Source organism: Cibotium barometz, chromosome 3 (assembly GCF_041138505.1).
Source record: "Cibotium barometz isolate CiBa-2024 chromosome 3, ASM4113850v1, whole genome shotgun sequence".
In the NCBI taxonomy this organism is placed as follows: domain Eukaryota; kingdom Viridiplantae; phylum Streptophyta; class Polypodiopsida; order Cyatheales; family Cibotiaceae; genus Cibotium; species Cibotium barometz.
In genome coordinates, this window is record NC_141048.1 from 41,140,903 (window position 1) to 41,162,297 (window position 21,395).

At 39.6% G+C, this 21,395-nt stretch overlaps 1 protein-coding gene across 1 annotated transcript; it reads left to right on the top strand.

The window, feature by feature from the left end:
- The first annotated feature begins 18,995 nt into the window (after positions 1–18,995).
- On the top strand, positions 18,996–20,440 carry LOC147640068 (putative scoulerine-9-O-methyltransferase OMT3B). The gene is made up of 3 exons (XM_086776719.1): positions 18,996–19,089; positions 19,734–19,798; positions 19,888–20,440. The coding sequence occupies exons 2-3, from the start codon at positions 19,757–19,759 to the stop codon at positions 20,185–20,187; spliced, it is 342 nt and encodes a 113-aa protein (XP_086632845.1). The 5' UTR covers positions 18,996–19,089; positions 19,734–19,756; the 3' UTR covers positions 20,188–20,440.
- Positions 20,441–21,395: the final 955 nt, after the last annotated feature.

A 21,395-nucleotide genomic window follows, 5' to 3' on the forward strand; every position in this document is an offset into this window, starting at 1 on the left:
AGAGATTTCTACATCCAACACACTTATGACTCATGTCATGCAAACTAAATAATCACAGTCATCGTCAAAAACAAACACAAAACACAAGTTTACGACTTAACTTGACGTCAGCAGACCTAGTCAGTATACCGACCATCTGCAGATATCGCATTAAGATGAAAACTATGGCACAAGTTAAATGCTTTGACACATCGTCAGCAGACCTAGTCAGTATACCGACCATCTGCAGATGACTATCAAACCAAATAACAAAAACAAACTTCACCACATAGCTTGGTGTCAGCAGACCTAGTCAGTAAACCGACCATCTGCAGATACCGTACTAAGTAGCAAAGCATCACACATGTCAAATGCTACGAGCGCACATCAGCAGACCTAGCCAGTAAACCGGCCATCTGCAGCGGGCTCTCAAAGCATTTAACAAAAACAAAGCCGCATTGTAACTTGGTAACTGCAAACCTAGTCAGTAAACCGACCATTTGCAGATACCGTGCCACAACGAAAACTTCTACATAAGTTAAATATTAAGAGTGCACATCAGCAGACCTAGCCAATCGCTCGGCCATCTGCAGCGGGCCTCTTAACATTTAACGACACATGCACATGCATCACAAACAACCTTAAACTTAAGCATATGCAAAAAATTAAATGACACCAACACTTTCAACTTAAAAATTACCTCAAATAGATCACACTAGCACCACTGACACCAAGTACAAGGAAGATTCTGTGAACAGTGACCCCCTGGACCACTCTTTTATACCACAATATGGCCCGCCGGGCCGGGAGTCGGGCCCGGCGGGCTTCTGCGCGCCCGGCGGGCCCGGCGGTCCAGACTTGTAGCCCGGCGGGCCAATTGTGGGTTACCAGGTCATCCCACCCTCTAGGATTTGAGAACTGTGAATTTTGTGAACATTGAGATTTGTGAACAATAGCTGTGATCACAAGAAAAAAGGCTGTGATCACGTGAATATGAAATCCCTGCTTGCAGCTGTATATCCATACCCACTCTGTATGATTGGAAGAATGTAGAATGTTCTAGTGGAAAGCTAAATGTTTTATATGTAGAGATAGGTGCCTTGACCTATGACAACAAGAGTGCAAGCGAATTGGCATCTCAAAATATTTACTTTTATGATTCAGTGTATGATGTGGAGAGACATAGTTTGGAGTATATTCCACTACCACCATTGTCTAGCCAAGAATGGTATAATCCTAGCCTAGACATGTTAGAAGTATGTAGGGTAAAGATTAAAACTGATGTTCATGCTGCCATGAAACCATCCACACGCTCTAGATATGTGCATCTAAGTTGGTTTATACCATTTGGTTTGTTTGCACATTTGTTTGGATCCTGTGAAGTAGTTAAGAAAACTAAGATTACTTATCAATGCAAGTGCCCATCTCAAGAGAACTCACCGCGATGATATCATTAAGTGCAGAATTATTGTGTCAGATGTTACCTTTAGGAAAGACTGCACTTCTGTTGATTGTTGATGGTTTTGATTCATAAGTACTTCATTGCAAGATACTAATTGTTGATTGTTGATTGTTGATTTTATGTTTTTATGTTGGTTGTTGTTTGTTTTGTATGACATGTACATTAGGAAAAAAGGGAGCTCATTTTGGGGCCTTTTACGGTTTGGAAAAATAAGCTCTCAACCAATCAATAGAGGGCCAACGTAACGTTGGAAATTCACAAAAATAAGAGAAAATAGATAAAAGAAACAATACTTTATGTAGGTACAAGCGTGCTACATTAATGTGGAGATTGGTTTTTTATTCTCACAAGATCTTTGGACATGAAGATAGAATCTAGTCTGACATTTTCTCTGACAAGGGCCTTCCCGCTTCCACCTTCCTTTGAACTTTGAAATGTTGTGCTGCCTTTCCTTCGAAAGGTCTACCATTCTACACCACTGCCTCATTGTGCAGCAGCCTCTTCTTTTCCAAAACTGCTCCCTTGATCCTGTTTGGCTTAGAGTAAGATGTTTCTTGTCAACTGTTTGTCTGCCCACTTTCTCTTTCTTGAAACTTCACTTTGTTATCTTGTTTACATTACTTTGCTGTTGTTACAGATTCACAAGGTCTCCATGGTGAATAAAAACTATGGCCGTTCTTGTGGAAGATGCTCTGTGGATGATAATGCTATGAAGGCAGAATTATACCACACATCATTACCCCGTCGACCTGCTTCTTCTATTTCTTCGGTAGAGAATTCAAGTACAGTAAAAAAACGGAAGGAACTTGGGAAAGGTTAGTGTTTCGAAAGGAGCATGGGTGCTCATGCAACCTAGCAAAAGAAAGAGACCCCAGACAAAAAACATTTTCTTGGCATCATGGAAGGGAAGAGTATGGGATTTTAAAATCACCAGAGGGAAGATATCGGTGAAAGAAGTTTTGATTAAGCATGTGTACATGCATAAAGAACTTGTCTTGTGAGACTATCCAAATGATCTTCCGCAACACAGGCCTAATTGTATATTTTTCTATTATGGTTTTGTTCTTTATGAGGTGTATGGATTTTTAAGATGAAGCTTTCTTTCTTTGCTTATTGAAATTCTTGTGTTATTTTATTTCAGATTTATACCCTTCATCGTATGAGACATGGCAAAACATCGATTGTATTCTGGGATTTATAGATATTTTGCATGGATCGATAGGAGAACAACAATACCAAGGTCAATGTGCAACAGAGCTAGCTCAATCGGGTATATTTTTTACTGATCATTTTTATCAGTTGGCTGGACAATGCTAACACACATGGTGTGTTAAGAAAACAAGATCATCTGACTTATCCTAGTCTCATTAAGCACTGCTATTAGTTTACTTTACCCTATTGATTCATATTGCTTTTTTGCAGGTGCTCAAAAGAAGAGAGAGTTCAATAAAATGCAAAGACATTGAAAATTTGAAAATTGAGATAACACAGACTCCATAAACAAAGGTATTATATTCAATAAAGTAAAATTTTGTACAGCAGTGTTTAATTGTATATGTAGAACATATTCTTGACAACCATTTTCTATTTATCTACAGCCTGATCCAGAGGTTGCTCTACATGGTCCAAGCTCTCCGTATCATCTTTTTTTGGAGAATCCGTTTTCTGCTACTCCATCCTGTCCTGTACAATCTCTTGGTGCTGCTCCATTGTCTCCTCTACTACCCCTGGAGAATCTGTTTGCTGTGCTGCTCCATCTTCTCCTCAATAACATTAGTAGAAGCAGCAGGTCCTTGTTCCTGTGGCTTCTCCTCATCAGCACTAGGTCCTTGTTCCTATGGCACCACATCAGCATCATCTGTGTCATCAAGGTGTATGACACCTTCTCGGACTTTAGAGCTCTCACCCAACTCGACAGTAGCTGGTACAATAGGTTTGGGAGAGGCATACTTCAAAAACTTCCAAATTGTATCAGCTTTGAAACTATATACATAGTTCGAGCTGAAGCTATCTTCTCTCATCTGCAATGGCATATGATGATTTAGAACACTTTGTACCAATATCAATTATTTTGAAGCTAAATGAAAATTATTTTTTCTTACAAGGTCTGGCTGTCCTATCTCAAAATAGCTTGAAAGTATATATTTGGCACTGATCAGCACTCTCTAGCAGCCCCGCAGCTACTTGAATCATCTTGTTGTGGTGTCTGTACAATTGGAAAGATATGTTAGAAACTGTTAACATCTGAACAAAACAAAATTATTCAATAGGTTCAAAGGCATAGCATGAAATAGACATCAGTAGGGGAAACGACTTTCTATCTCTAAATTTATTGACTCTATTGAATCCAAAAGATTGACATTAGGAGGACAGTGATCCAATGCATCTAGAAACCTTCTAATACAACTGCAATACATATAATTCAGTTAGTGTGCATTAAAACAAAATAATAAAGTTTAAAGTTAAAAATAGCACACACACCACTTACAATTTCAGCTCTCTGTGTGTGTTTTTAAGAGAGTTGAATATAAAGCATTGCTTCTGCTGGATATCAATAGAAGCAAAGCTCCAGTGGTCACTGTGTAAGGAAAAAAGCATTAAGAAATCAAAGGCTACAAGATTTCTCAATCTTAAAGAAGAATCCCAAAAGAAGCAGTCACCCACATACCTGTTATGGTATGGAAGTAAGCAAAACATCGATAACATCAAAATTGCAGTGTCTGAAACAATTGAAAATATCCATGGGAGTTTCCTTTGCATCTCTTAACTTGGAGGAAATGGCAGGATCAATAATATGAATTGTATGTTGTACAGCGTGGTTAAGCCAGCTTCTCATCATGCTGCATTGGACCAAACAATAAATAGGGTAGGGTGTAAAGGAGGTACAAGAAGGATTGTTTTGCAAACAAATGTAAAATAAAAGACACTTACTAGAGCATTGCAAGAATGATAGTATCTGAGCAATACTCATTCTTTATGAGCCAATGCTGCCAAGCATGGTTTTGTCAAGTCAAAATTATTCACTGAAGTTTCATCCTCAATATGGACAACTATGTTAGGGCCCAGCTCTTGCAACCTTCTCTGTATCTGCAGCTCCCTCTGTACAGTCTCCGCATCTATAATAGATTTGGATTCTTTTATTTGTTGCTTCAGTGACTCCTCATAAGTAGCTTTCCCTCTGGTGTTCTTTGAGTGGGTTACTTCAACAACCTTAACCTCATCTACCTTCAACTTTCTTGTAGGTGGAATTAATAATATGTCTCTCATCTTGATGTCCTGCCATACATTGCATCTTCAAAATATTTCTCCAAGTAATCCTCTGCCATTTCCTGTAAGGAAAGAATGGCAGTCCTGTTCCACCTGAAACCAAGGTGCCAACTATCACATATGTCTTTCACTAGTCTCTAAAAAGGTGCCTTGGGGATTGCAAAGCCTATAGCTTTCTATTGCTTCCTGATCTCCTTTAGCACACCTGCACCATGTTTCAATCTCTTAGCCTTTTGCAGGAGCAGGCTCATTGGCTTCCCCTTCCTGCCATGTGCAACTCTTCCCTTTGGAGGCATACTAAATTCCTTGATACCTGCCCCCCCCAGCTGCTGCTGCTGCAAGCCCTGGTCCCTTGCCAGCACTCCTTGCAGTTGACTTGGTTCTAGCCATCACTCTGACAAGCTGCACACAAAGCAATGGAAACAGATTACAGCCATGGAGAACATGGAATGATACAAAAAGGCAATGACAGGGGTGGATGAAGCAACATTTATAAATTTGCAACAAAACGCGATTTCGACAGTTTGAAATTCCTAATAGCTCACTCTCGCGTTTTCCTGCAAATACTTGAAGTAACATGTTGGTACATTCCTACAGTGATTTCTCTATCTTTATAACTAAATACAATACATTAGAAAAAAAGGGAGCTCATTTTGGGATATTTTAGAAGAGAGAGAAAATAGGCTCTCAACCAATCAGGAGTGGGCCAACGTTACGTTGAAAATTCAACAAAAGAAGATGAAAATAAGAAAAATAAATAGTACTGTATGTTCATAGAAGCGTGTCACATTAATAAGGTGATCCAATTTGAATCTTTAAAAAAATTATTTTTTGTGCAGAATTTGGTGATTCTGACACTGCAAACGCGTCCGGAACGGCCCAAAATCCCAAAAACGGCACTTGAAACGCTGGAATCGGACATCCGGAGGCCCGGAAACGGCCAAAAAAGGCCCAAAAGTGAGATTTGCAACAAAACGCGATTTGAGCTGTTTGAAATTTCTAAACCCTTCTCCTCGCGTTTTGCTGCAAATTTATGAGACAGCCTGCTGGAACATGCCTTCAGTCATTTCAACCAACCCAATTCAAAAGTCTTTCTGCTTGTGGTATTTATTCTAATATCTAAGCTACATCACATCCCAAAAGTATGTGTTATACTATTAAACAAGAAGATAAGGATATAGAGAGTCTTACTGACCTGGAAGCTATCTGTGGGTGTGCTGTGCTGTTGATGAGTACCCTGTGCTGGGTGGGGATGAACCTGTGCTGCTAGTCAGGATGCTGATGGTGCAGAGTAGGGAGGTAGGGAGGCAAGAGAGCGGAGGGGAGGGCCAAGACAGGAGAGATTAAACAGGAAGGAAAAGATTAGTGCAAAATACAAAAAAGGCAGCTACTAAATGATGGAGCCGTTTTTTCACATTTTTTCACACGTGTGGATGGGACCCAGATCTCTTGGAGTTTGAAACTTGGCACTGTGAATGGGACACTTTTTGCCTTGGAACTTGTGCCAATCATGATTTCATAATCAGTTCCATAACCACTCTTCCCTCCCCGTCTTTTATCCTTACCAGCACCCTCCCATCATCCTTTTCCTTCCCTCTCTGATCCCTTCCTACTCAACACACTCCATCCAAACTGCAACCTGCCTGAAGACTACTACCACTGCTAGATCTCCAGGTTACCTAGGCTGTAGCTCAAGTTTGGGAGAGAGCAGAAGATTCACCAGTGCAACTCCAACAGCATGGAAAAGGAAAAGACAGGTCAGAGTTCTATATCCTTTTCAATGTTTTTTGATATATATTTCTTTCATCCATAGAATTCTTGATGTCCAGATATCTGGGCAATTCCCATCCACCACATCCTATATCCCAAATTTCCACATCCTAGTTTTATATTTGCAACAAAACGCGATTTCGGCTGTTTGAAATTCCTAAAGCTTTCTCCTCGCGTTTTCCTGCAAATTCATGAGGCAGCCTGCTGGAACATGCCTTCAGTCATTAAAATCAACCCAATTCAAAAGTCTTCCTACTTGTGGTATTTATCCTAATATCTAAGCTACATCACATCCCAAAAGTATGTGTGTTATACTATTAAACAAGAAGATAAGGATATAGAGAGTCTTACTGACCTGGAAGCTATCTATTTGATTGGAGATGGATATCAATAGAATCTAGAAGTTTGCAACAAAATGCGAGGAGAGTGCTTAACATTTTCCAAATAGCCCTATATCGCGTTTTCCTGCAAATTCCTATATTTCTTTTGGTTTTCATTTCTTCCTCATTGTTTTGCTTTCTTTGGCCCTGGGGAATTCTTCCTAGTATCATCTACTGTGTCCAGGAATCTTTGAGGTGATCCTAGCATTTGATTGGAGATGGATAGTAATAGAAATGGAAAATTTGCACAACAAAATGCGAGGAGAGTACTTGACATTTTCCAAATGGCCCTACATCGCGTTTTCTTGCAAATTCCTGTGTCCCTTTTGGTTTTCACTTCTTCCTCATTGTTTTGCTTTCTTTGGCCCTTGGGATTTCTTCCTTGATGATGAGAAAAGTTTTTGCTTTGGAACAGTTGATTCTCAGGCCCCTCCTTTCAAGAGAAAGTTGGACTTTTCTGCTGCTATACTTAGACCACAACAATTACCAGGTGAGTCATGTGTGCTCATGAAGGGAGTTGTTTGGTGATATCCTATACATTCCCTGATTGCATATGTCAGCATATAGAATTCATGATATATAAATTTTGGTTCAGGCAAAAGGAAGAGACTGGAGCAGAAAGCTGAGTCTTCCCTCTCAAAACAAAAGGAATCAGAAGAGCACAAATCTCCAGATTTGCTCCTATTTGACTTTCTTCACAAATGCAAGGCTCAGAGGAACTTCCACATATACCACAGTATTTTCAAACAGGGAGTTCACTATGAGCTCTGTACTCGAGCATCACAGAAATTTTCTTTCAGATCATTGGGATGCCTTCAAACAACTGACAGAGGCAGGAAGAATTGTGGAAGGTGAAAAGGTTTTTGTGCATATAAATCATATTGTCTCCATTGAGACAGGCTGAGGTACCATGTGAATAGAAGATTTGACAACCTGCCTGAGAAGTATAAATTCAACTATAGCTTGCACACCAGAAAGTGTAGAGTGCTTGAGGAGACCATGGCATTCCTTATGTACATTGTCTTTAGTCAGTACTCTCTAGAAGAGCAAGGGCAGGAGGCTGAAGAACAAGACACATTTGAAGCAGAGAAAAAAGAGGATGTTCCTGTGGCAACAGAAATGGCAGAGCAAGAATTAGATATCACTCTCCAGGAAAAAGAGTCCAATCAAGATCAAAAAGAGAGTTCCGATTGGTAGGCCCTAGGAGTAATAAGATTTAGTCATCAAATATAGCACAAACATTATGTTGAAGTTAAACTGATTTGTACAAAGTCTTTGATCCTCTACCTTTCCCTTTTGCATTTGTCCCATCACCGTACGACACTTCAATACTCTTCCCACACTCAGTAGCTTCTAAAAGCGTTTGACACTCAGTACACACTTAGTAGCTTCTAAAAGCGTTTGACACTCAGTACCTTATTGGTAAGGATCAATAGTGTGTCTAGCATAATTAAGTAGTATTTATTGAACACTCAGTACCTTATTGGTAAGGATCAATAGTGTGTCTAGCATAATTAAGTAGTATTACCAATAAGGTACTCAGTGCACACTCAGTACCTTATTGGTAAGGATCAATAGTGTGTCTAGCATAATTAAGTAGTATTTATTGAATTTTTTGTGTGTAGCTCATGGATGTATTGATGCTTGTTTAATATAGATCACATGTTTCACAAAAGAAATACTTTTGATGGAGTCTCAAAACATATAGGCATAAAACCAAGAGTCACTTGTTCCACAAAATAAAAATCTATTGATTAAGTTTGAAAACATGTGGACATAACACCAATAAGTTACAAACTACTATTCATGTTTACTTGTCCATTTATGGTTTTTTAATATCTTTGAATCCCTCCATTGTCTATGTCTCTCTGCTGCCATTGAATTGTCCAAAGTTTGTCTTCGTCTTTGCTTTTGGGCTAGAATAAAAGCAAGCTTGACTTTGGAGCTAGGCTCTAGCAACTTTTCTTTTAGCATGCAGCCTCTGTAGTATGCCTCGGTAAAACCATTGGAAGACTTCCTTCAGACTATTTGCCTTTTGACTCCCTCCGTAGTGTTGTGTGTGTCTGAAAAATGCATTACGTGCCATGTAGTGAGACTTCTCCATGCCTTGGGTAGACCAAATTGCTGGGCATCCATAATTTTTGACAAAATAGGGAAGGTGGTTGTAGATGATATGTTGTTTTCACAGACATAAGAATGCATAGTAAGTTATAAAAAAAAGAGGATCACACTTAAGTAAAAGAAGAAGACAGAACTTTACCATGTAGTGAGTTATATTGCAGGCTGTCCATGCGTCTTTCATTGACTTCCCAAAATGTTTAATTACCTCTTCAAAGTTCTTGTAATCACTTTTTGTCCATGTTACATTGTCACAGAACATGAAGAGTTGATCAAGAGACCTCCACACCTCTGCCTTCACATTTCGTGCTTCTCCATCTGCCTCATGATCTTTCACGGCATTATGGACTTGCTTCCACAATCCATAATTAATCCTTGAAACTGTTCTACCTTGCCTTACTTGCTTACTACTGTGTTTGGGTCGAGACAAGAATCTTCTTGCCTTAACACCACCAATAGAGGGCTTGATTGGTACCTCCTTGCCATTGGTAGACTTTTTAAAATCCTTTGTGATATGAACATCACCTCCATGCAGACCTATATCAGATAACACTTTTTCCAATGCTTGAAGAGCATCCTTTCTATTTTTTTCGGGACGAAGTTTCCAAGCAAATCCAATATACAAAAATACCAATTTCTCAATAATTCGACATAGACCATGCAATGAGCATATGTGAACATTACATAGTGGAATGTCAAGAATAGCCTTGAAGTCAGGGTCAACTTTATCTCTATTAGGTGCTCTCTTCCACCATTTGGAATCCATTACTTGAGCTGATTCTTTGCAGTAAAGACAAGGAGACTTTGAGTTGCCTCCTTTACTAATGTTATACATGCACTTAAGTGTTTTAAGATCCCCCGCCATGTGCCACTCTACTTGAAAATCACCTTTTCCTGCAACATGGAGATTCTCTCCTCGCACTTGTCTTTTATTTATTCTTGGTATTTCCGTGTGGTGAAACACCCAATCTAGTGTTTCATGGTCTTCTATCTTTACCTGTGATTATAGAAAACAAAAGTTTTACTATAAAAGATTTGAAAACAATGACTAAAATCAAGTACGAAACAAAAAAATGATCATACCTGGAACGAGCCTAACCACCATATGTGTTTCTCCGACTGCACACTAAAATACTTCGAACTCGCTTCAGTCAATGATGTATCAAGTGCTCCATTCATCAATGTAATAGTAATCCTTTCCATTTTCTTTTCCTTTACAACCTCACACTCATCCAGTTTGATAACAAATTTCAAAATGCCTTTGCACTCCTCAAATGTTATTCCATAAAACTCGACCATTCTTCTTTGAAGTTGTTGTAGATCTACAAATATATTGTTCCAAGGGTATACACAGTGGTTCCTTTACCACCATGAAATATTTCTTCAATATGCTTGTCAATCTCATAGTCTTTTTGTAACATGAATCGTGGAAGTGTGGCAGTATCCATGTAAATATTTTGAAAAAGTGTAATCATCAAGTTCAGTGATGGATTCTTTATGAGAGGCCTGCACACGTCGTCAAAAGAGATGCGGAATCTTCGGGAAACAAAAAAAAAACTAAGGAGATATTTAATGCAAAATCGTGTTAGTTAGATAAAAGATTATCTTATTCCTTTCTGAACTGACAGTTCTATAGTCCTTACTGACAGTTCTGAGCCACGTTTCCGTATTTTACTATTTTTGAGGTCTTTTAGGAGAGAAATAAATCAAAAAATAGTGAATTTCTTACAGGGCCCCAAAATGAGCTCCCTTTTTCCCTAATGCTTTATTGCAAGACAAACTTTGTGCATTCACTTCAAGTATAGGAGGCGGCGACTTCTACAAGGGGAGTGCTCAGCTTGGACCAAGACATGCGAGATGGCACGCGTTCAGCACTCATTGATGTAGTTATTCTTTGGGAGAGTCATGAGCCTTTTAGCGTTAATGTAGAGAGTCATTGGCCCCTTAGTTTTTTGAGAGGCAGGAAATCCAACTTATGTCCAATAATCTCCCTTGTAATTTCTATTTTAAGTTGGATGGTAGGAAGGCTGGGAGTCGAAGTGAACATTGCAAAACATGCAAGCAATGTGTTGCTCCACACATCCTTGAGATTGTGGAGTCAATGTAATCCTTATTCTTCCAAGTGAATATAAGAAGTTATTTCTCTAAAAGTGTTGTAAATTTAATTTTTCTTCATTTTCATAAAGTATTTTGTTTTTTTTAAGTCTACTGTGTTTCAAACCCTTTAATATATAAGAAAATAATGATAAGTATAAGTAAGTACAAATATAAATATAAATAGAAGTATATATTTAAGTGTAAATAATAATATAATTAATTATGCTAGAAATATAAATATATTTTTATGATTTGTTATATTTTAATGAAGTGTTATTAATTTTCTAATCTATAGATATAAGTTTAAAAATAAATATAACTTTAAGTATATATTTAAGTATAAAGAATAATATAAGTAACTATGTAAATAATATAATTGTTGCATGACGAATGAAGATCAATGCAAGGATGCAGCAAAAAAAGACACTTAGGGCTCTTGTAAAGAATTCCAAGTTGTAGATGAATGTGGGAGAGGGCTTGACAATAATCCCACATGGGAACTTTTGGGAGTTCTAGAGTTTTTGTATAAAAGGTGGCCCATTTGAGAGCTAGAGGAGACTTTTTGGTCATTTGGTTGAGAGGTTCATAGAGAGAGCTTGCTCCATAGCTCCTTCTCATGTGCTCTCCCAAGGCTCTCCATCTCCATTCTTGCTTCAATCTTGTACTCTCTATTCTCTACATTTTCAATGATATGAGGTTATGGTCTACACACTTGCTAATCTAGATTTCTTAATGATGTTTACCTAACCCCGACCAATATGAGGAGATCTTGGAATGGGCACATGCGGGTATCGGTGGAATCCATGCATCAGCTACTACTTGTGTGCGACGTATATCTTCGGATGGACAATGGTGGCCTACCATGCATGCAGATACTGAAACATTTGTTTGTAACTATGCTTCATGTAAAATTCAGAAGCCAATTCATAATGTTACATTATTCCAAATTTCAACTACACCAAGTTGGAGTAAGTATATTGTGGACTATCTTCAGCATGGTCATATGGATCAAAAAATTCCTAAACATCAAAAGCATGCTATTAAAGTTGAAGTGGCAAACTATATGCTAATAGAGGGCCAACTCTACAAGAGGGGCAAGGATGGCAACTTACGCATGTGTGTATGTGAAGCTGACTATTTGAAAATTTTAACTCATGCACATGCAGGTGTTGGGGGTGGACACTTTTCGGGCAATACCACAGCTAAGTTGATTAGGTGGTCTGGGCTTTGGTGGCCAACCTTACAAATGGATGCCGAAGAATATGTGAAACGTTGTGATGATTGTCAAAGGACCAAACCTCCCATCACAAAGGACAATATGCCATTGCGGCCTATGTTAAGCACATGTGCTTTTGCAAAATGGGGTATTGATTTTGTCGGTCCCATTAAACCTCCAGCTCATCACACGCATGCTGAATATATTATAGTCGCAACAGACTATTTGACCAAATGGGTAGAGGCAAAGGCTACAGTCAAAAATGATGCCAGAACCACAGCCAAGTTCTTGTATGAGTACGTGTTTACACGCTATGGCTTACCCCTTGAAATCATTAGTGATCGAGGTGTACACTTTGTGAATGAGGTCATAGAGTTTTTGCTTCAAGAATTTATGGTAATTCACAAGCGTTCTGCACCCTATCATCCCCAAACCAATGGACAAGCTGAGAGTACTAACAAGATTCTCTGCACAGCACTCACAAAGATTGTTGAGGGACATAGGACTGATTCGGAGCAAAAGTTGCACTCAGTTCTTTGGGCATATAGGACAGCCTATAAAACATCTGTGGGCACAACCCCATTTGAGCTTGCTTTTGGATTAGACGCAATTCTTCCCATTGAATTTCTTGTACCTACTCTACGAGTAGCTAAACAATTGGATTGGACTGGTCATGAGCTTTCACAACGCATTGATGAATTGGAAAAGCTTGATGAGACCCGCTTATTGGCGATAATGGGGATGTATGCCGAGAAGAGGAGACAGAAGCAATGGTATGATAGAAATGTAACAACTAGCCGATTCAGAAAAGGGGACCTGGTGCTCTTGTACACACTTAAGAAGCATAAACAAAAGCTCAAGAAACGTGGCCTAGGACCGTTTGTGATTAATGAGCTTACTCCAAGTGGTGCAGTGCGTTTTGAGACACTAGAAGGTGAGCAAATGCCTAACTTCATTAATGGAAGTCGTCTCAAGAAATACAATGAACCATTAACTGAAGCCATGCTTCAACAAATGCATGCTGCACAAACACGGAAGGAAGCACTTGACCTGACGTTTCAAGAGGAGGCTAAAGTTAGAGTGGCAAAAGCTAAGGAGCGTCGCAAAGCTTCTATGTTGGCCATACAGTTGGCTACTGATGAACCATATGTCGATCCATTCAATATTCAAGTGTGCCTCCATCTTCATGAGACTACCTACTTTGTCTCTGCCTTAATTGACTCTGGTGCAGATTATAATGTTCTCTCGTTTGACACATGGATAGCCTTGGGTCAACCAACACGTGCAAATTCCTGTTGACTTACGAAGCTTCTCAGGTGAAGATAACCCTATAGAGGAAAAATGTGTCATTATGATGTCCATTCAGGATCACCAGATGTTAGTGCCCTTTTATGTGGCAAGTAAGTCCAAGGCAGTAGTAGAGGCTGTTCTCGGTAGATCGTGGTTAAGTGCTACCAATTGCTCATTAGATTGGAAAAATAGACAATACAAGTTGCAAATTGATTCTGATTGCATCTTGGGATCTGCTACTCCACGAGCTTTATCGTGTCAAAAGGATAATGTTTCTACCTTACACAACCCACTCTCAAAATCTGCTCTTGAAGCTCCAAAACAAATGATGTGGATAATTGATGAGTACTCAAGTGAGGGCCATGGCTGGCATGTTCCAACTACTCTAGTTGCTGCTCAAAGAAGGCCGGGCAAGAAGGAATTATCAATTTGGCTACCCAAAGATGCATACAAACTTGTACCATCTAGTCCAGTTGCTAAGCCTCTTAAGAAGCACATCTTTTCCAAGCCTAAACCTCAGATTGTTACTCGATGGGTCCCAAAACATGTTCTTAAAGCACAAGGCTATTATGAGGGGGCAACAGCAATTTGGCTTCCAAAATGCCATGCTTTGCTAGGGGTAAAAGAGTGTTTCAAAAAGATTCCAAAAGCCACCCTTGATTTTCTATATCAGTGGGTGCAAAAGAACTCAACACAAACTCTTCACGATAGGATAGGTGGCTGTGATAGCACCTACAAATCTACTTGTGTTGATCTTCCTAAAACATGTATTGAAACACCGGTTGTCCCAATTTCTCCTTGTTACACAATTCAACCATCAACTTGTGTACCTAAGACAAGTCCAAATGAGTATCATTTGAGCATAGATTCTAGCACTTCAATGCCTAAATCCTCTTATCTTGCTCAAATTCCAAGACAATTGCTAAAATTCCCATGTCTTAAAAAGGATATACCTAAAACCAAAGATAAGGCATTAACACTACAATTGAAGCTCTTTGGTAGATCAATGTTTGAATAATGTAGTTGCCTTTAGAAGATGTGTTCTTTTTGAGATAATCTTGTTTTTGATTAGAATTGTAATGATGGATATGAGTGTTCTAAATTTCATTGTTCTACGTCCAGATAACTCCTGATGGATATTTGGCGAGATACATGTCCACCATGCATTGACCCCGGGATAGTACTCGACCTGATCATCGCGGGGGTTATAGTGTTCCTCCGTTTCAAACTCATTCTAGGTACTTCTATGCTCCCTTAGGTGAAAATTGCTGTGGGCATCACTTTGTCACGTTATTCTATCAACTGCATCACCCATTTCCACATTGTCAAGAGTGTGCACGACTCGTATTAGGAGAAGCTTCACATATTTGTTGGATATGCCGCTCTTACTTTAGACGGTATGGCACGGGCTTAATGAAGCAAATTGTGGGAATTACACCCCAACGCCATAATCTTCTTAATGTGAGAATACCAGAGAGAGGACCAAATCAATGTAGATTACCTGAGGAGGTTCAAGCACAACAATGGAGGGATACAAGCATAAATGACTTGCAACCACCGATCTTGCAAGCCCTCCTTCCCCAAGCCTCAACATGTCAATATTGGATCAGTATGAGTACCTATATTGCACAGTTCCAAAATCGAAATTGTCTGCTTAACCTTCCCATAGAACCAATGCCATATTTTAGTGAGGAAGCACTCCTTCCTCTACCACCTTCTCCAGAGGCCGATTTTTGTGAGGGGTTGTCACTGCATCCTGAGGAAATTGATACCATCTTTCCAGCAGACGTGGACACGGATCCACCACCAGCGCAAGGGTAAGCACATCGAATCCACAATAAGATCGACAAGCCAGGGCACTTTTCTCCCACTGGGTTTTTCCCCTCGGCTATATTCGGTGATTGGCACCAATAGCAAATTTTATTCGTTTCTTTTCTTTTCTTGTTTGTTAATAACCATTTTGCAGAGATCTCCACTAAACAAGAGCATCAAACACGCCCCAATAGTCCACCTATCGTGCACACAAATTAGGGGGGAGACATGCACACAAATTAGGAAGGGGGGAGACATGCTACGCCTACAAAGACCGAGGAGGAGCAATCTGCACAAAATCAGCAATTCATCAATGCAAACGAACAACATCAACGGGCACTACAACAGGTGTATTCAAATCATAATCTTTTGTTCTTTATGTGCTTTTATCTTTTGGATATATGGTTTGCATGTTCACACAATGTTGGCTGGTTTAAGTTTTTGATTAGTTGTTAAAATATGGTGAGTGAATTCTAGATTCTTAGAAGACTTAGTAAAAGATATTTCTATCTAAAGACAGTGTAGGATATATATCAATGGAGTATGCCAAGTTCATATGCTTTCAAGGTATATTAGTTATCCCTAGTGGTAGCTACCTCTTAGATATGAGCTAGGTGCTAGGATTAATAAAAAAAATTTATGAAAATATACCCTAAAAAATATATATACAAAGTGAATTGAGACATGATGTGTCTACAGCCATGAGGAATGCTTGGTAGGACCTAAGGTTGTCTTAGCACCTTGGGGCCGATGCCTTGGTTTCCATGGGGTGAACACTCATGTCTGAAAGCTTCAGAAAAAGACCTTCGAGGAATCTATCGCCTTGATAGATGTTGGTAGGACTCTGGGGTACACTATGGGCCCTCGAGACTGATGCCCTCATCTTCATGGGGTACTCCTTATGTCATAAAAGAAAGAAAAAGGGTCTGTCGCCCTTGAGATACTTAGTGGTCTTTAGATTCTCTTGGCGGAGGTCTCTTGGCCATTGCTTGGGTCTCTTTGGGATGGAACCTTAATCTTTATCACCTTCTACACACACATCAAAAAAAAAAAAAAGAGAGAGAGTTCCAATCACCTTTGCTCATAATTAGGAGTAGGTTTGCCACTTAGGAATAACTTAAATACTTGTAGGACATTGAGACTGCGGACATAACCGGCGGTGTACAAGCACACTTGCCTTTGCATAGCACTATCTACCACTTAGTCGCACTTTGACTAGTCTTTACTCACCTATTTTAGTACTCTTTAAAACTTTAATCAGCCTTTCACTTGTATGCTCACATGTGGAATTGTCATTGCTGTTTTTTTCTTTTCTTTTCTTCTTTTCTTTTCTTTTTCTCAATAAAAGGCTTTACTTGTATCCATTGTTTTTTGCAGCTTGTGTTCCTAACGCGCTCGAGGACGTGCGCAAAATAGGAAGGGGGGAGTGTTGCATGACGAATGAAGATCAATGCAAGGATGCAGCAAAAAAAGACACTTAGGGCTCCTGTAAAGAATTCCAAGTTGTAGATGAATGTGGGAGAGGGCTTGACAATAATCCCACATGGGAACTTTTGGGAGTTCTAGAGTTTTTGTATAAAAGGTGGCCCATTTGAGAGCTAGAGGAGACTTTTTGGTCATTTGGTTGAGAGGTTCATAGAGAGAGCTTGCTCCATAGCTCCTTCTCATGTGCTCTCCCAAGGCTCTCCATCTCCATTCTTGCTTTAATCTTGTACTCTCTATTCTCTACATTTTCAATGATATGAGGTTATGGTCTACACACTTGCTAATCTAGATTTCTTAATGATGTTTTGATGCTAAAATCTGATTTGTGAATTGTAGAGTGCATGTGATGAAGCTTGTGTATGAAATGATGTGTAGTTGAGGCTTGTGTGATAGCTCTTTGCATGTTAGATTCTTTGCATAAGTTGCATTTTTATGCTTAAGTGTAGCCTAATCTTGATGCTTTGATTATGTTAGATTGATTGCTTGAGTGTTGAAGAAGGATTGAGTAGGACTAGAAGTCATTAGTGTGTGGTTAACTAATCTTCTCCCATTCGAGATAGCCTCCATGCGCTAACCGGGTTGCATTCACGGATTGACAAAGTGTGTGGGTTGGAGTGTAGCCTCCGCTATGCTATGATGTCCCAAACAATAATATAATAATAATAATAATATAATGTAACGTGAAATAGAAGTATGATTTATTATTTATTATATTTTAATGAAGTGTCCTTTATTTACTAGAGTATAAACATAAGGTATAAAAATAAATATAAGTTTATAGATATTTGTAAGTAATATAATAAACACAAGTATAAATTTATTATAAATTTAAGTGTAAGTATAAATATGAGTATAAGTTATAGATCAAACTCATTTATACTATCTATTCTCTAGCTCTCCCTTTGTGTGCTAGCTCTCCCCACTACACCTCATGGATGCCTCCCCTGCTTTTGCCATGTGGATTAGTAGCACTCGCTATGCTCACCTTGGGGACCAAATCTACCCTAGGTTTTGCAAGAGTTTAGACCTTGAGGCTATCATCTCCACCTTAAACCCAAACTCCACCTTGCTAGCTGCATTTTGTGATGCAATCGATGACTTCACCTACTCTATCCCAAATTCCACCTTGAGTTGGATTCCTTTGGAGTTCCTCTTTAACATGAAGAGTGGATCTAAGCACAAGAAGGCGGTGAACAGGGCTCTAGCTCATGTTGGACAAGATTTATGCACTACCGATGTCCCAACCTCCTATGAAGAGCACATCCCACTCGATCTCACTGAGCAAGATATTGCTTTTGCTATTTACATCTTGAACTCTGATGTTCAAGAGCCAGAGGTTGATGACATCCAGGATCTCCCTCTAGTGGAATACATAGACACAGAGCCAAAGGAGACCACTCTAGACCCTATCGTTGAGGTCGTAAAGAGCTCTCGCATAGTGCTTGCATCCATACAGCCTGATGAAACCCAAAGTCATGCCCCATCCATACAGCCTGATGAAACCCAAAGTCACGACCCACCACTAGCTTCATTGAGTGCCATCACCATCGAAGGGGTGGAGTACCTCCTCATGCAGGATGTGTTGGAGCCCTTGCACACTTAAGGGAGGAGGAACTATATAGTATACTTGTGTTAGATGCCAGTTGATGATTTCTTGGACTTTGATACCAAGAAGCCCTACCAGAGGATGATGACATCCAGGATCTCCCTCTAGTGGAATACATAGACACAGAGCCAAAGGAGACCACTCTAGACCCTATCGTTGAGGTCGTAAAGAGCTCTCGCATAGTGCTTGCATCCATACAGCCTGATGAAACCCAAAGTCATGCCCCATCCATACAGCCTGATGAAACCCAAAGTCACGACCCACCACTAGCTTCATTAAGTGCCATCACCATCGAAGGGGTGGAGTACCTCCTCATGCAAGATGTGTTGGAGTCCTTGCACACTTAAGGGAGGAGGAACTATATAGTATACTTGTGTTAGATGCCAGTTGATGATTTCTTGGACTTTGATACCAAGAAGCCCTACCAGAGGATGATGACATCCAGGATCTCCCTCTAGTGGAATACATAGACACAGAGCCAAAGGAGACCACTCTAGACCCTATCGTTGAGGTCAGGCTTTGTCGCTCATAATCGCTGCGTATCCGCATATCCACGCCATCAATTTCGACCTGCCCCATGTTGTTGCAGCTGTTCCCAAATTATCAGGTCTCTCTCTCTCTTTCTATAAACTCACTCACTCACTAACACAAGCATTTGCATTAGATCTAGAGCTCGTCAAATAAATGACGCTGTCTTGGGGCCTGGGCCTGGCTTTTCCACTTGGCATTATTTGATTGGTAAAAAGGAGTTGTAGAGTGCCCCTTTTTTTTTAAGAATTGAAATTGAACACCACAACAAACACACACTACCTATTACAATGGTATCGCTCGAGGAGATTCGATCCCACGACCTCCTCAGGAGGCACTCGAACACTTAATCCACCATCTAGACTATCGGTTTTTGGCCCATCCATAAGCTGAGGCATGTGCAACTTTTTAGAAAAAGTTGATCAACGCTCTACCCTTGGCCACCAATGCATTTTCAATAAACATATATTTCTTTCCACTTGGCACACTGCCACTTGTATTATGGAAAGAGAAACCAGTTTTGAAACTCGTCTATGGGAGTTTTTGAAACCCCCATGTGGACATCTTGTCCATTGCACTTCTTTTTCTACGAACACACAAGTGGACACAATGATGTTTCATGTATACTTATGTTTGTGAATCTCTTCTAAGTGAGTTGTGTTTGTATACATATATATATATATATATATCTCTCTCTAACTCACACACAACATAAATTTGCAGGCATACAATATGTAGCAGGGAGCATGTTCGAAAGTGTGCCATCTGCTGATGCTATTCATATTAAGGTAACCCCAAACTACAAACTAAGAAAAGCAACCCACAATCATTTACATAAAAATGCAGTTCTCACTTAACATGGCATGTTTTTTACCAGTCTGTGCTACATGACTGGGAAGACAAGGTTTGCATCAAGATTTTAGAAAATTGTCACAAAGCAACGCCACCAGAGGGGAGAGTGATCATCACAGATGTTGTGATCGATGACACTAATCTTCATGATCCAGTACAGCAACGAAATCTGGCCCATGATATGGTCATGTTGGCTCACAGGGGCATGGGTGAGGAGAGGACTGAGCTACAATGGAGAAACCTATTGTCTTCTGCTGGGTTCCCTCACGCTCAGATCTATGGAAGGAACGAACAAATAAGTGTCATTGAGGCCTTCAAAGCTTAATTATCTCAAGGAGGTAAGGGAAAAAGGGATAAGGCACGGTCCCTTAGCTTCAATAAATTATAATAAATGCCATAACCTTAGTCTTGGGAGATGCTAAAAAATTTTTAGTGGCTATGCAAGAAAGAGATTAGGACTTAAGTGGAGTACCACACGTATGCACTCAATGGGAGTACCACCATAGCCAAGAGCTTGGGCTCTAGAGTTGTATTAATATTTGTAAAAAGGTAAATGTCTATCTCTCTTTATTTACTTACATAGGCCCATGGCATGTTCATATGGCCTTATGTCCATTATTTATTTACATATTCGGATGTCCATAGCTAATTACCCAATTTATGTGTTCCCTTTTATTACAAACCATCCCTACCCGAATGGTTTCATCCTCGAAACCCTTGATTAGAATCACATAATCATAAGGGTTGGGTGTAACATTATGGAGAATACAACATCTCCTCAATTCCAAATGTGAATGTAGCATGTAGAGGAGGGTAAGGTCTTTCAAAAGTTTATGCAACTCTTCGATTGCTGTAAATATGCATGACATCCCCAAATCAGCTCCTTGTCTTTGCTCCACGAAGGTACATGCCTCTCCCAAAGCTCATTCCAACCTTTGAGCTTACCACATAGACATATGGGCGGAAAACAATGAATTTTCAAGAATTTCTAACAAGCTTATTCACTATTATACCTCCGTATTTGCTTCATCAAAATCATCCAATAATCCTTGGTAACGCTCCATCATAGAAAGTTGCCATGAAGCCTCTTATTTGCGCAATCGTTTTCATTTGACTAGGTATTCTACAAGAGTTTGGTTACGAAGATTCCTATCTCTTTTTTCCAAAACCTTCTCTGGTAGCTATGCAACCAGCCCTTCTTCATCTAAGGGAGGCAATTTCTCATGAACAACTACTTCTAGCTCCACATAAGCTTTCAAGTGTGATACATGGAAGACATCATGAATCTTTATCGATGAAGGTAGCAGCAATTGATAAGTTACTTCACCAACCTTCCTCAATACTTTGTAGGGTCCAAAATATCTGTGAGCCAATTTAGTATTAGTATTAACAATGAGTCACTGAGGTCAAATTCTAAGTGCAATTGGATAAAAGTGGTGCATTTGATATGCAAATGCTCTGGGGAATGAGATTTGGTGGTTTGGATGCCAAGGTCATGGCAAATTTTCACCAAATCCCTCTTTGCACGTTTTT